Source organism: Hetaerina americana, unplaced genomic scaffold (genome assembly GCF_022747635.1).
Source record: "Hetaerina americana unplaced genomic scaffold, ioHetAmer1.1.p SCAF_46, whole genome shotgun sequence".
Classification (NCBI taxonomy): Eukaryota; Metazoa; Arthropoda; class Insecta; order Odonata; family Calopterygidae; genus Hetaerina; species Hetaerina americana.
This window is the reverse complement of record NW_027287052.1, coordinates 300,771-317,206: the sequence shown is the minus strand read 5'-3', so window position 1 is coordinate 317,206 and position 16,436 is coordinate 300,771. Positions and strand designations below refer to the sequence as shown.

Sequence of the window (16,436 nt, the reverse complement as noted above, 5' to 3'; positions counted from 1 at the left end):
CCTCTAAAGTCATCACGGTAATGAGAGCGTACGCCACGCCATTCGCCTGGTAACTTCCCCAGCATGCCCGCTTCTTGATGTCAGGTCTTAATGGTTATTTTCTTCCATTCCCGGCAGGCAATGGACGTCTCCTTCAACAATGTCCTGGAGGGGGCGCGCCAATACTTCCAGGGCCTGCCCTCGGCCACCACCCGCTACGAAGGGGGCGGGGGCAGCGGCCCCCCGGAGCAGCATCCTCCGCCCGCCGCCCCCCCACCCCCCGCGCAGCCCGCCGCCGCGCCCCAGTACTGGAGCGCCAAGGACTCGTTCCGTCTGCCCCCCACGTCGGCCGCCCCTTCGCCCTCGTCGGCCTACCCCGCCGAGTCACCCACCGCCCGGAGGCCGCCCTACGAGCCTCCGCCCCTCTACCCAACCTCCTCCCCCGATGCCGCCCCCTCCCGCCCCTTCAACGCCAACGGACCTTACCAATCGCCGCGGACGGGCGGCGGCTACCCATCATCCTCCTCGGTGTACCAGTACAACGGGACGCCCTACTCGACGGCTCAGCCCACCGCCAGCGCACCCAGTTCGTCGGTGGTGTCACATCACCATTACCTCCCCCCCCAGTCCTCGCAGTTCTCGAGGCCGCACCAGTCGTCCACGAAGCAGAGGTCTTCATCGGCGGCGAGGGCTCAGCCGCCAGCGGGGCCATCGCCCGACAATGGCTCGTACGCATCGTTCCAGAGGGGTGGCGAGGCATACAGAGGTGTCGGTCAGTACGCGGCCGTGGTGTCATCAAAGTTACCCTTGGTCGACGGAGAGAGCGGTCAGTCTATCAGGACAAGCTACGCTCCCACGGCCACTGCCCTCGCCAACTACTCGACCAGTCAGCCGTCCACGTCCGTGCCCTCGCCGTTCTACTCAGGGGCGGCGGCAGGGCCGACCGTGCCCACGGGTGCCCGCCACCAAGCTGGCACTTACGCTGGTAAAGAAGCTCCCACACCCCAGGTCCACCCTCGTGGGCAGGCACCTCCGCCTCCCCAGCAGCTGGCAGCGTCTGCCCTGAAGGTTCGACAGTATGGAAATACTCAACAGGTAATGGCACACTCATCATCTATGTACATTACCTTAAAATATCTGTAAATGTATTAATTGATCACCACATCGGCAATCAAGCTGAAGGTTAATTTTGTTGGTTGAGTATAGATCTGGGCCTTATGACTTGAAATTCACTCATCAAAAGGACTCCAAGGGGAGCAAGTTCCTTTCCCACAGAGTTTTGGCTCCCAGTAAGTCATGCAGCTTGAAATACAGTTGTGGTTGTCTGCAGGTGCCTTGCAGGTAAATAATAGTAGTAATTAATTTGCTAGGGATCGGTACAAAATATTTAGTGAGGATATGTCTTGAGTCGCAACGAATGTGCTATAGTTTTATTTACAAATTAACTGGGATTGGGGTCGGTGGGGTGACTGATGCACTATTTTCCCACCCTGAGGGCCTGGGTTCAAATGCCAATGGTGACTGGATTTTTCAGGGGCATTCCAGTCCCTCATTGGATGTCATGTGGAGAGCACTGTTCATCATATAGTACATTGAATTGTGTGTGACCTCTTGGTTCCTTTAATTAAGAGTAAGCCTACGATATACCAATGTCTGGTTTCTCAATCACTATTACTCTGTGCAAATTTTTCCCATCTGTCCATAATACCATGAAGGTCCTCAGCTGTCGATAGCCTCCCTTATTATATATACTTGAATGGAATATCTATCGTAGTTTGTCAAATTGTTTGCCACTTGGATTTGTTGGATAAAGAAGTCATGAAATCTTGTTAAAGGCATGCATATAAGTGCATGAATGAAACAAATAAATTTGTAACCTGGACCATCTGACGTGAGCACATTCCACTTGACCATGACTTTGTCGTTACCCATTGCAATCAATCTAAATATAAAGCTATTTCACTGAAATTTTGCTATCCTTCTCCAATTACAAAAATAAGATAATAATGCATAAAATTCGCGTACCATAATTGGAAAATACATGCTCCTTTTTGTGCTAGTATACATAGTTCATCTTCCTTTTGTCTTTCTACTCACATTGGTTTTAAGATCTTAAAATTTATTATTATTATTGTTAAAATTTACATTTTTTTATATGTCCTCATTCGTGTGGGTGCCATGCAAGTGATGAGTACTCTAAAACTGGTCTTACCAGGGTTTGATACACCCTTTCCTTAGTTGCTCTAACGCTCCCTTTGAGGTTTCTTATCACCCAATCAAGAGTTTTGAAAGCTTTCTGAATGATATATTCTACTACCTATTCTACTACTTTACATTCAGTTCATATGGTCTTCTTAAACACATTTGAATGATGAAACACATGTTTTATGATGAATTTGATATTTTCCCCATCTCTTCTTCTTAATTTTCTCAATGGCTTATTACTTTTCAGGATATTGTCTCTTTTATTTCCATACAAAGTTTTCAAATTTAAAGGTACTAATGCTATAGTATAAGCTGCTATTATTTTGCTTCCTTCAGTGTAAGTTAAATTTCAATATACCTTTATATTTTGTGAATGTATTTTGGTACCTTGTTTTCACAAAATAGTCTAAATTGGAGCTAGCATATCTCAGTATTGATGGTTCATCATTACTGGACCACAAAGTTTTAATAGTAATTTGGAGACTTAAGAAAATTTGTTAACAAGATGGCATCAATGTATTTGATGAAACAAAATATTCAGTGTACACATGGTAGGAATTTTTTTAATTTGGTGGTTTTCCATAATTTTAAAATACCATTGTGATGTTAAAGCTAACAGTTTCAGGCTTAACTTTGTGGAATTCTTTCACGGTGAGGGTGAAAGAAAGAGAAAAAACAACTTTGCACTTCCACACACTTATTTAAAAGCCTGCATCTCACTTATTTCACCTGAAGATGATGCGCAGCATCGAAACCATGGTCGTGTTACATTAAATAAGTGTGTGGAAGTGCAAAGTTGTTTTTTCTCTTTCTTTCACCCTCATTGTGATGTTGTTTTCATTAAGAATTCACTTGAAGTATACGTGCTAATTTTTGCTTACCAACCACTGAAGCATTCTTGAATTTTCTTAATTGGCAAATAACATTTTGAGCCCTCAGACTCCCAAAATAGCTATCATTTTTTTATAACGCTTGAGGAAGCAAAATGTACGTAGAGGGACAACATGAATCTGCGCCATATAGTGAAGAAGTGAAGAAACCATATAAAATGTCATGTACCATCCTCGGAATTCTTACTTCAACTAAACAAGCAATTTTTCTATAATTACTTTTCATTATCCATCTCCTTATGACTGTAATTTTGGGGAATGGTGCTGTTCATCATGGGTCTTCACTGAATTTAATTTCCTAATCCTAATCTACCTACTTTTTTATGGCCCCTAACATTAATGTGTATGCAACAATTTCAGAGTGTAAAAATCATTTACATTGACCGGGATTTTTACACTCTGAAATTGTTGCATTGAAATTCATATTAGCAGGATGACTCCATTAAAAGTTACTATTGCGGCATATCCCACAGTTTCTTTGAATTAATGTGTATCTAGCCCTCCAATCTCTGGAGAACCTAAAACAAAACAAAAATAAGGCAACATACAAGTATATAGTTGTATAGAATTCAAGGCCTATCATATGTGTTCACAATGGCATTATGACCCTTGTGACTCTTAGTCAGCTGCACTGTAAACATCTTCTGTTCCAAGACAAAAAAGGAATTGGCTAAATTTTGAAGGAATAAATAAGTTTCTAAGGAATGGAATAGATTATAAAAGAATAATAATTTCTCTGAGTTAAAAATTAAGTAGGATGTACTGTTTTAAACTTTCTGTGAAAACATATTTGGTCACCATCCTGAAAACATAACCTACAACTTCTCTAGGTACAGAGGTTCTCCTAATAAGAACTCATTAGATAATATTTGGCACTTAAAATTAGATAACCAAATTTGTCCTGTGAGTTGATTGTCAACGGCCCATTTTCATTTTTTTCTGATATTAATTCATTTTTCATGAAATTTTCAAGTCTACTGCCATGATGGATCTTTTTCTAAAATGGGCAATATCCATGGCCACTATTTACAGAAATTTCATGTAGGCACTTGCAAATATCAGACCAAAAACAAATGAGAACTTATAGGGTCAGCTTCTAATTTCATTAAGCAGTTTTGTCCTGTAATGGCCCGTTTAGGACTATGTCACAGTTTTATATTTATAAAAACATTCAGTGAAAACGAGACTTTTTACTCATTCCATTTCTCTTTGTTTTTCAGTCTCATTACTCATCTTCGCAGCCAACTCAGCATCCCTCACCTTCCCCTGCATCTGCCATGGCAAGTGTAGTTGTCATGAATGGTTCTTCATCACGGGAGCCAACCCCCGACTGGAGACCTTCGCCCCACCACAGTGCCCCATCTGCTTCACCATCAGTGCACGATGAGGAGATCATCATTGGTCCAACCCCTACCCTGCCACCTCCTGCCCGACCCCAGGCCCCCTCATCCTCGTCCACTTCCTCCTCGCATCCCTCATACCCCAGTGGGAGCCGAGTCAGGAGAGAGTCACCACTTGACCTCTCAGTCAAAACAGTCAGGCAGTCTGCAGATTCAACGGCAAAGGATGATGACGTAACCGCTGGTGTCTCCTCGCATGGGGAATCATCCAAGATGGGACACCATCGTGTGCATCATCGCACCCATTCAAGGCAGCCACAGCAACACCCCGCTCCCCTTCCATCCACAAACCATGCCACTGCGACAAACGAGCAGCCACTCCCAGGTGTGCAGCTAAGCAGGGCGTTGTCCTCTCAGCCACACCAAGCTCAGCAGCTACATCACACGACCCCATTGGGAATGTATCCTTACGGCAGTGTGTCTGGCATTCATTCGGATGCCAACACTTATAGTACGCCAAAGGTCAACTTCAACCCCAACTTCAGCAGTGGCTATGCAAATGCTCAACCAGTTAGAGACTCAAGTCGTCGACCAAGTGTCACACCTGTGATTACATCTGCTCCGTCTACATCTGGACAAAGCACTGTGAGTGTGTCGCACCAACATAGACTGGAAGTTGGGAAGACAGGGAGCAGTCATGGTGCTTATGGTGTGCGATCTCATCAGGCTTCACTCTCATCATCATCGCTGTCATCGTCTAGTGCTCCTCATTATGCAACCAGTGTGGCGGGGTATCCGAGTACATATTACCCATCAGTGACCACCTCCAACACTCGCCCAATCAGTACATCTGGTCGCACATCTGGAAAAAGACCAGGCTCGGAAATAAGCCATCCATTAAAGACATACTCACTGGACAACACTAATCCTCCTCCCTCTGTGAGCCATTCTGGTGGAAATTATCCTGCTCACCCACCACCCTCAAAAATTTCTAGACTGGAATGGAGTCAGCAGTTGCAGCAGCAGCAAGTGCAACAGCAGCAGATATCTCCACAGCCCCAACAACACGCATACACTGCCCAACCTGGGGGGCAGCACATGGCTGCCTCAGGACAGGGTTATGTAAATGGTGTCATTTCTCAATCACAGTACATCTCAAGAGATACAGCAGCACATGGCTCACATCAGTACAGTAGTGCACACCTACCTCCAACTCAGCAGTTGCAACCAGTCCATCATTACACTGGTAGTGGTGCTTCTACTGCTGTTCCTAGACCACAACAGCAGACAGTGACATCAATGGATCCATCTGGTCAAAGGTATTCTTCCTCTTCTAAGACCGCACCATCTGAAGGAAGCTCTGGTGGTAGGAGCAAAGAGGTTTTAAGCATTCTCAGGAACAGTTTGGAAACAAGAGGTGCTATAAATGAAGCAAGAGGTTACCAAGCGAGTCAGGAGGCTTACCGTGGTGCCAAATTGGCTCCATCTGCATCTGGTCAGTTGAGAATCCAGGCTGGTCAGTACCACAGCAGTCAAATGCATACTGGTATCACCAATGGCCAGGCAACCCATAATCATGCACAGCATTCACATCTACCACCTTCCAACCAACTTTTGCAGCCACAGCCACCTCGTAACCAACAACCACTCAGCCCAAGTCATACCCATCGACAACAAATACCTGGGGCCGTCCCAGCTACAAGTAGTCATGGTCATAGCCAACATCAGATTGTTGTAGCATCCAATAGTCATTCATTATACTGGCATAATTCACAGAACTGGCGACAGGAGAGTGCAGTGCCAGTTCCTTCTCACAAGCAGAACAGGGCTCAAAATCACGAGAATATGCCTCCTGCCCAAAATCCATCCTCGCGTATGCCTTTGGTGCGAGTGGAGTCAACCAAGCCAGATGCTCCAGTCACACGGCCCCCTGGACCCAAGTTCCACCTTCCCCGTGCTGTGGACTCCATTTCTTCATTCCGGAGGATGGAGGAGGAGGAGAGGCTTCACAGTGGTGACAACACACAGGCCAACAGTCAACAAGAGGATGTATTAATGCATGGTGGTCACAAGGAGACGAATTACGGTAGGAAATCTGACGCGAGTGCAGTGCCTAGAAATGGTGCAACAAACAGCAATGGAGAATTGGATGGACTGGCTGCATTTTTGGCTGCTAGGATACGAACTAAAGCTGAGAGGAAACAGGTGAGTCCATTGATTGCACATTTCGAAGCCCCTTTCAGTTCCCTAATCCAATGTTGTTGAATGCAACTCTTCTGTTTCAAACCTAACTCAAAAGGAAGTTTTGAATGTCCTATGTAATTTTACTTCGTCGTAATTATTCATGCGATATTTCATGCATTTTCCCCTGTTACTTAGGGATGCCATATTATGGTGAAATGTGTGATTCAAGTGAAATATTATATTTGGAAAGTATGATTTATCAGTTGGTAACAGTAAAATATATGTGATACAACTCATCTTAATCAGCAAACATTCCCAGATACGTCATCCATGATGTTTTTTAAAACATGGGTTTTAATTTCATAAGGTGTTTGTCCTCAAAGTAAAGGTCTTAGACAAAAAAATAGTTTTTCGTACTGCAATATAATCATCTCTACTTGGGTATTTTTATTTGTGTTTTCATATTCTACAAATTATATTTGTGTGGCACAAAATAGCTCAAACGTGCTGTGTATTTCAATTTAATTAAATGAAAGTATGGCAGCTTCATACGGTAGTTGATATAGATTAAATTCTAAATGGAATCCTCGTGTTTTTTAAAGTCCATTACCGTGATACAGTGTCCCGCGATACAACATGGCATCGTAGTGACCCATCTCCTGTTTCTCCTAAGGTGAGCCCGGGGCCGTCGATGGCGAGCCTTCCGCCACGGGGCATTGTCCCGACCGGCGCGAAGAGCACTCCGTCGCCCACCGAAGGCCAGCGCTCTCCCGCCCGCCCCCATGCCGCCAACGGCGAGGCGGCTTGCGACCGGCGTATGGACAGCTCCCAGTCTCCCCCGAGGGGTAGGGACGAGGACCGCGGGCCATCGGCACCTCAGACGCCGGGCCCCCCTGCGGCGCCCGCGACTCCTTCCTCGTCGACCACCACCACTTCATCGCTGTCGCCGGTGGTGGAAGGCGAGGCGTGGAGCCAGAAGGCGGTGGACTCGACGCCCCCGACGGTGGCGGGCAGTAGCGGGGCGTCGAGCGGGGGTGGCCCTAGTCCCCCGAAGCTGACACTGGAGGAGGGTGCCATGGCGCCCCCAGTGGTCCCCCGCAGGCGGCTGTTCGTGGACGGCGAGGACGCGGAGGCTGCGGGTGTGGATTCAGGGAGCGTGGCGACGCCTCCTGCGGTGGCGCCATCGTCCCGGACGACGGCAGTGGCGCCTCGGGGAGAGGAGGAGGGCGCAGCGGGAGAAGAGGACGTGGGGTCGGCGGCGGAGGAGGAGGAGGCGGCGGCGGGTGTGGAGGCTGCGCCGCCGCGCCGATGGAGAAAGGGTCGTGTCTCCAGCTCAGAGGCGTCCGTGTTCGACTTTCGGGGCTCTGGTGAGTGTGCTGCACCTCGATTGAGGTTGATAATGATGATGGGGTGAATGTCATTTGCCTTTGCAGGGGGGAGTTGGTCTGAGGTGAGCCCTTTCCACCAGCATATCAAAAACTTACCTTCGGATTCATTCCGGATTCTTCAGATCAGACAACATTATCTTAAGGAATCTGATACCTGTACACCTATGCGTGTTACAATGCTGTGTGAACTTTATTATTTTAATAATTTTTCGTATTTTTTAAAATAGTTGTTATTTAAAATGCTCAAATTAATTGCTGGAGGGGAAGTAGGTGTGGAACTCTTTCATCATTAAGGCTTTCGAATGATTTAGCTTTAATTAACCTGTCAACCAAGCACAATTATCAACCCCAAGGATGATTTGGTAGGTAGGGGAAGAGCTCTTTCAACACTAAGCCCCCTTTACAACATGTGAAATTCACGCATTGGCAAGGTGGGAGGTGAGGCAGTTCATTTCCCTATCCACATATGGTTTCCCAGGATGAACTGGTGCTTAGACGTCATGAACCAAACCTGGGTGGAAATTATGAACCGTATTTTCAATTGAGTATGAAAATGAACTTATTTCAACCTTTCATTGTAATAAAATGCATAAATAGTAGCCATAAAGTCACTTACGGCTCCAATGTAAATTTACAAATTTCCACCTGTACCCAGTAGAGGATTGATTCACACGGTTGAAATGTTTTGATGCAAAACTTTTCAGATTTCAGCGGAACACACAGGCTAAGTCCTTACCAAATGACCTTATCAAAAGATCAAAAATTCATCTATACAAATATTTTCTGTTGCAAGTAGACATATTTGAAATTTTTATTATGCATTTTCATGAGGTCAATATTATTTTTATTAATTTAGACAGACAAAGGCAGAATTATTTTGAGTCATCAATCTGCCGACCCCGGTGGCGGTGGGGTAATGTCCTCGTCTGCCATTCCAAGGGTCGCGGGTTCGATACCCGCCTGGGTGAGTTTTCCTCCACCTAGGGCTTGGGTGTTTGTGAATGTGACCATTGTTATCGTTGTAATAGTTCGATGTAAAGGCCAAAATGTGCTGTTTTTGGACTAATACTGAATAAATAAATAAATCAGTATCACATATTCACTTGGTAGTCATGTTAGTTAGAAACTCCTTTTGTATACATTTCCAGAAAAAAGTAGATTTTTGTGGGAATGGGTACAATATTTCTTCATTCAATTTTGGTAATTTCCAGCAAGTGGTGAGAAAGTCAGTCAATCTTAACTTTTGTACTCATTTCAAACCTTGAGTTCCCGTCTCTCTCGTTTTGAAGCCACCATGGTGAAAATATCACTCCCCGAGTGCAGTGTTGTCGAGTGTGCCAGCCACCAATTACATTTCTGTCCAAGTTAATACGTATGTAATTGAATGCTCACTTATTTATTCAGATATTCACGTGGAGAATTCATGTTTATTTGAGGAAAAGTAGCAATGTTATTAGCAGTCAAGCAAAAAGAATTGCTTACAACTTATTAGTATTTTTTTAGGAAAGAGGAAGGACTTTTTGAACCCCTTGTTCTAATTGACCAGGTTTATTTATTTATTTTATTTTGTCTTTTCTGTGCCATGAGGTTCAGAGAAAAGCTGATGAGGCCATTGGACTCCTGGACAATGACGACTGAGACAGTGAAAATGTCAATTAAGACCAAATTTTGTCAACTCGATTGGAATCAAATTAATATATTTGCTCATTAAAAATGTGTACAATGGCCTGTAAACTTCGTTGACATGTTTGGGCACCAATTTTATGAATTAGCCTTCAAAAGAGATGGTGTTTGTATTTTGCTAGCATGATATTACGGAGCGTCTACAGTATAAAGTTCTGTGAAGTCTGAAGACCCTCATTCACTATTCAAAAGCCTGATCTTGTTTTGCATTGGAAGATGCTGGAAATTTCAATAACCAGTAAACATTTTGATCTTATTATGTTTAAAAAAAAGTGCAAACAAAGTTTTTATATTAGTTTTCAAGGTGCCCAAATTTGACCGTAATTTCATGGCCTAAGTAAATTTCATTTTATTCTTACAATGACAATTTAGCATAGATGCTAGTTTTTCAAGGTTTTAATGGTTAATGGGAAATATTATAAGAATACCAAATGAATATGGTGTAGAATTGACAAATAGTTTGTGTGCCTTCATGCATGCTGGAAATCCTGATGGTATCAAAGAGGCATAGCCTTTAATTGATGAATGGAGAAATGTTTGAAAGTTTTCATTCCATTAACATGTGTGGCCCCCGAGTGACTTAATTTCCATTAAAAGAAACTTCCAATGTCTATTTGTTTGGGAAATATTTGCTGGCCCATGGCAGTGTATTGTCTTGTGTGTGGTGTCTGTTGTCCAAATGAGCAGTGCAACTCCTTGTGTTGCAGACTCCGAGGAAGGTGAGATGCCTGTCCTGGAGAGGCAGACCATCGGAGAGCTGAGGAAGATCAGGGGCACCACTCCGCGCATAGGCTCACCCCCCGCAGCTCAGGGGCCACTTGAGCAGCACCTGATGGGTGAGGTGGTGGTGGCAGCTGCTGGTGCAGGTGGAAGTGGTGGTGATGGTGATGAGAGGAGTGTTGGAGAAGGGAGGAGGAGCACCATTGAGGCTGCCGACCCGGTGAGCACCTGGGTGGTCTGCCCTTAATGACACCCTTCTGTATATGTTGCCATGGTTTCATATGAATTGGTATATTATATTGTATGATTGATTTAATAGGCATATCATTCAGGATACACATCTGTTATAATGAAATATGGATTCTTATCAAATCAATTTAAAGCGCCATTTATTCTTAAACAAATTTTTTTCAAGTTCAATCTTAAATAAAGTTAACCTTGTGGGACTGTAATGGTTGCAATTTAAAAGAAATGGGATTCTACTGGGGAAACACTTTCTAATAATATTTTGTTCACGAGTTTACTCAAGGCCATTTAAGGACTTTAAATTAATATGCTTAAATCCACGAAATATTAATAATGATAACTGTGTATGATGAAAATGGCAAAAGACATTAGTTGCTAAAAAAATTCACCTGTAAAATATCTGGAAAACATAGGGACTTTTCATGGTTGAATATTTGATACCCTGATCATATATTTACACACATTTGATTCAAGGTATTATTCCTATTAAATGTCGGCTAAGGACAGTCACCTTATGACTCTCAACGAATATGGAGATCTGAATCTTCTATAAATATGGAGAATTTTTTATTTTTTGCCCTGCATTACTTCTTTCCTGATTTCTGTCTAACTTCTGCCAGTTTTCATGTTGTATACATGATGTGTATAAAAAGTATCAGGAAATGTTTTGGAAAAATATATTTATTTCAGATGCTGGTACAATGCCTCAATTTCTGAAAGGTAAATCCCTTGAGTGTTGACACACTTTTTCCTGTGGCTTTTCGGCAACTCAAAAGATTCCCTGATAGGTGGATTCCGGAAGGTCCTTAAGGGAGGGTACGCATGTAAGCTTCTTTGGAAGACACTTAGGGTCCCATGGTGGTATCCTTTGAGGGAGGATTTCACTTTTGGGAATAGGAAATAGTCTGCTGATGCCAAGGTGCCGGCCGGCCCCGGTGGCGGCGGGGTAACGTCCTCGTCTGCCATTCCAAGGGTCGCGGGTTCGATTCCCGCCTGGGTGAGTTTCCCTCCATCTAGGGCTTGGGTGTTTGTAAATGTGACCATTGTTATCGTTGTTAACAGTTCGATGTAAAGGCCAAAATGCGCTGTTTTCGGACTAATACTGAATAATAAAAAAAAAAAAAAAAAAAAGTCGGGGCTGTAATGGGATTGGGGAATCGTCATGATGCCATTGGAGAAGGTTTTTGCAAGCAGACAGACACTCGATTTTGCACTTGGTCGTCTGTCAAGACCTTTGGGATAAGTTTAATGCAGATCTATCGCATCGCCAAATATTCAGTGATAATGGTGTATGCACTGTCATCTTATCAATGCCATTACAATCTGCGACAATGTGCACTCTTAACTGACGGTCTGAATTCAGCACTTCATGTACAAGTGTCAAGAAAAAATTGTTACCGATATTTTTATACAAACCATGTCCATAGCCTACTCTCTTTCTTCCTCTGCCTCGCTTTTTCAAAACATTCTTCTTCTCTATCACTACAGCGTTTGCCCTGGATCTCTATTTAACTTATTTTATCCATTCTTTTCAACACCCACTCATCTCAAAAAGCCTCCAATCTGCACTCATCCTCTGTCTCAAAGACCAGATCTCACATTCATAAAACATTACGGTTCATATTATTAATGTCTTTAATGATCTTGTATTTGCATCTTTACATAATGTATCTTTTCTCAATTCTCATCTTCAATTGAATGCATCGTTCACTAGTGCAATTCTTCTCCTTATCTCCACACCAATACTTAAACGTTTACATAGCCTTCCTTGAAAATCTCATTACTTTTGTTTTCTTGTGGTTGATCCACATCCCATTCCTCTCGCATTGTCCCTGTAAAGCACTCAATAATACCTGCAATCTCAAGGTTTTTCTGACTCACTATTTTTCAATCATCTGCAAACATGACTGAATTAGTTATCCATTTGCCTACTTTTATTCCCAGCTCTAGCCCTTCTCTTGCCAAACTTCAACGCTTCCTCAGCATTTATGTTGAAAAGTAATGGTGATAAAGGGATATTGTCTCACTCTCTCTGCCCATCACTGCCCATTCCAATTATCCCCTTGCTAACCTTTTCTGTAACATCGGATTCATATAGAGGATGAATTCCTCTCAGGTCTTCCATTGGGTCATACTCCCTACATCCACCTACATTTCCTTGAACAACTTACTATAAAGGTCCTCTTTACGGGAAGCCCTGGACGAAACAAGAGAGTTGTTAATCAAAGGCATGGATGACCTGATAGAAAACCCAAGAGGAATTCATTCAGAAGATATATCGGAATGGTACCAGAAATTTCATCATTTAAAGTTTGAAATAAGTTGCCTATCTACATCTATATAATACCTTGCAAGCCACTGCAGATCTCCCCACCAGGGCATCTGGCAGGGTCTGACAGGTCACCACCCATAAAAGAGAATAAAACCACATGCAAAACAAACAAATTCATGTAAATATGCATCTACCGAGGTGTATATATTCATGCAAAAACCTTTTTAACTTAAACGCATGCAAATACATATCTTATCAACTAACAGACTCTTTCATACCTTCAGTCTGCTCCCATATTCTGCAATATCCCAATTAACCTTGCCCACGCGACTCAGTCGAGTACATTTTAACAATTCGCGGAGCACACCAAGACCTCCTGATTATGTTCGATTTTCCTTCCTACTAATGTTCTCATCACCGCAATAGTGTCACACATTTCTCTTTCATTTCTGAATCCAAACTGGTCTTCTTTTGTGTAGTTTTTTCTATGTACCACACTACTATGTTTCAGGATGGTGTCCACATGACCTGAGGAATTCCTCTGGGCAATTTCCATCTATAAATGCATTATTTTTACCAGAAAAGGAGAAATTGATGTAACCAGTGGGAAGGTTTTGCCTAAATATTGATATCCCCTAATGAAATATAACATGCATCATCCAAGGAGTGGAAGTTATAATTTCTTGGGCTTCAGCTCAAATTTTCAAGAATACACATCCTATACTTTAATTGTACATAATTATGGCAATCTGTAGGCTTGTTGGCCCTAACCTTGTTCTCCCTTGTGCGAAGGTGATAGAGAGAAGAATGCAGGCTATACTTTTATGGTTTTATGAAACTTAGAGAGAAACTGCATTGCATTTCATATTTCTTGGCGATTGGGTCCAGTCCAGGGAAACACACCTCCGAATGGGAGGAATGATCCCCTGTAAACGTCTTTTCAGTGAGATTGCTAAAGAGAGTGTCATTTGAATCCCATCTGCAGGCAGCCGAAATGGACCCGTTCTGGTCGGAGACGTGCGACCGCTTCATGGAGGAACTCCAGGGGCGGAGGACGGCGTCTTCGGCGGGGACGCCGGGGGGTAGAGGTGGCGCCGGAGGCCGGGTAGCGGAGAGGGCGAGGGGCGGGCGAGGGAGAAGGGGACGGAGGGCCGCCGCCGCAACGCCTCCTCTGGGGCCACCTCCCGCCCCCTCGCCAACTCTTGCGCCACCACCTTCGCCCCCACACGACGAACCCACCCCCGAGAGGGCGGCCTCGCCCAAGGAGACGGACGCGGAACCAGCCAAGAGGAGGAGGAGAAGGGTTGGGGGCAGGGAGGCGGCAGAGAAGCAAAAGAGGCAGGAGGAAGGCGACGACGGGGACGACGAAGGCGAGAGGGAAGAGGGGGAGCGGGCGACGAGGCGCCGTGGGGGGCGGAGGGCGCCCCCCACGGCGGACGCGCAGAGCGCCGACGACACGGAAGACGACCAGCCGCTGGTGAGGAGGAGGCCGTGGAGGAGGAAGCGAAGGGCCTCGGCGCTCGGGGGCGGCCGCGATGGGGAGGAGGAGCCGGTGGAGGAGAAGACTGTGGAGGAGGCGGCGGTGGAGGAGGAAGTGGTGGAGGAGGAGGCGGCAGAGGAGGAGGAAGAGGAGGAATCGAGCGAGGAGGAGGGAGGCGGTGTGAAGGGTAGACTGAGGAGGAGCCTCCGGCAGAAGGCAAGTGGGGGAGCGAGCTACAAGGGGGGCGCGGGCAGTTCTAGCGAGGAAGGGGGGAGCACGGAGGAGACGGTGGCAGAGCGCCTCCGGGCGAGGAAGCGTCGCGAGAAGCAGGTGAGGCGGTGCGGGGGGGCGGAAGAAGAGGAAGAGGGCCCCACGGCGGACGGGGGCCCCAACCGCATGCGCCTCCGGTCGCACATCGGCGCCAAGGGAGAGGTACCGGCCGCGGGTGGGGAGGAGGTCGGGGGGGAGTCGAGTGGCGGTGCGGGGGAGAAGGAAGAGGAGGAGGGAGAGAGTCGCCGGCCTTCACGACCGGGGGCCGGGCGGAAGAGGGGCCGACCCCCGGTGAAGCGGGATGGCGTCGGCGAGAGGGGGGCGACGCGAAGGGGGGCGAGTGCGGGTTGGGAGGAGGAGGTGATCCGCTACAAGCGCTCCCTTCGGATGCCCATGGCGCTCATCCACATCCCCAAGATGCCCTCGTCTTCGGCGCACTCGTCCCCGTGCCGCACCACGCCTGCCACCACGCCCCGGCACACCACCGGCGCGCCCTCCACGCCTCCGCGCCCTTCCTCCGCCTCCTCGTCTCCCTCCTCCGCCTCCCCCTTCCTCTCGGCCGCGCTGCCCGACCTCGAGCGGAGGCCTCAGGTCCCCGGCGGCAGCGCCAAGGGCGAAGGACGGCGCAACGGGTTCTGGGACGCCTCTTGCGAGGACGAGGACGCGCTCGTGGCCAAAGTGATGATGGGAGAGGAGCGACCTCCGCAGACGAAGCTGGAGGCGGCGGCGGCGGAAGGGGACGCCGGGAAGAAGTCTTCCATCTACAGCATGCTCGTGCAGAAGTACCGCCAGCGTACGTTGGAGGGAGGCGGAGGGGGGACGGCGGCGGCGGCCACGAGAGGGCGCCGCCGTTCGGTCCGTCGGGCGGAGGCCAGAAGGGGGGCGGCCGATGAGGGGGCGGCGGTTAGCAACGGGCACCTTAGGGGCCGGCCGAGGCGGAGGACCTGTGACGGCCCGGCCGCGGCCGTCGTCGGCAATGGCGCCAGGCTCGGGGTGTTCTCCAAGGGCCGGCGCGACGTGACCCATTACCTCGGGGACCGCGCGGTGTGGCGGCGGCGGAGATTGGGGGCGGAGGCAGCGGCGCCCGACGAAGCGGAAGGGAAAAGGAAGGCTTCGCCCAGGGAGGAAGTGGTGGCCGACGCTGGGGGGACATCCCCTCTGCGGCGCCTGAAGAAGAAGGTGGCGAGGGTGCTCGGGGCATCCGAGGTTAGCGTGTGCCTGGGCGGGCGGGTGAAGGTCCCCACCAAGGAGGAAGGCGAGGGGAAGGTGCCTGCGGTGCCCCCGTGCCCTCCCGCACCCGGTGCAGTGGTTAGGAGGGTACGGCTGAGGACCGTCAGGAGGAAGTTCCGTTCAGGGTTCGATTACATCAGGAAGAAGAAGAAGCCCTCGCAGACTGCTAAGAAAGATCCTGCTCCGGGGAAAGATGGCCTCGTCGTTAGCCGTAGAAAGGTGATATTTTCAATTATATGTCTATCACAGATTTTATGGGGTGAATTTTAGATTATTTGCTTTTGAACTATACTGAGAAAATTTAGGAATTGTTATGTTAATTGTGAGTCATGATATGTTGAAATGGTCGAATTCAGTTACTTTTGTTATGGAACTTATAAATGCCCTCATCTAAAAAATGCACAAATAAATGCAAATAAGATACACATGGAGCAATTAACTGTAGTTAATGATTAGAAAGTTTAATATATACTCTCATACCCTCATCCACCACATTTGATTAACAGTCTGTCACATGCTCTCATGTTGCATTGAGAACATTCGGGTTGA

At 46.8% G+C, this 16,436-nt stretch overlaps 1 protein-coding gene across 1 annotated transcript in view; it reads left to right on the top strand.

Moving 5' to 3' along the window:
- LOC139693283 (uncharacterized) overlaps positions 1–16,436 on the top strand; it is a 34,069-nt gene that overhangs the window by 8,132 nt on the left and 9,501 nt on the right. The window contains exons 2-7 of the mRNA XM_071591396.1: positions 118–1,074; positions 4,295–6,619; positions 7,272–7,965; positions 10,377–10,609; positions 13,893–14,489; positions 14,604–16,106. Of these exons, the coding sequence (XP_071447497.1) occupies positions 121–1,074; positions 4,295–6,619; positions 7,272–7,965; positions 10,377–10,609; positions 13,893–14,489; positions 14,604–16,106 (6,306 nt within the window). The 5' untranslated portion in view covers positions 118–120. The remainder of the gene's footprint in view (positions 1–117; positions 1,075–4,294; positions 6,620–7,271; positions 7,966–10,376; positions 10,610–13,892; positions 14,490–14,603; positions 16,107–16,436) is intronic.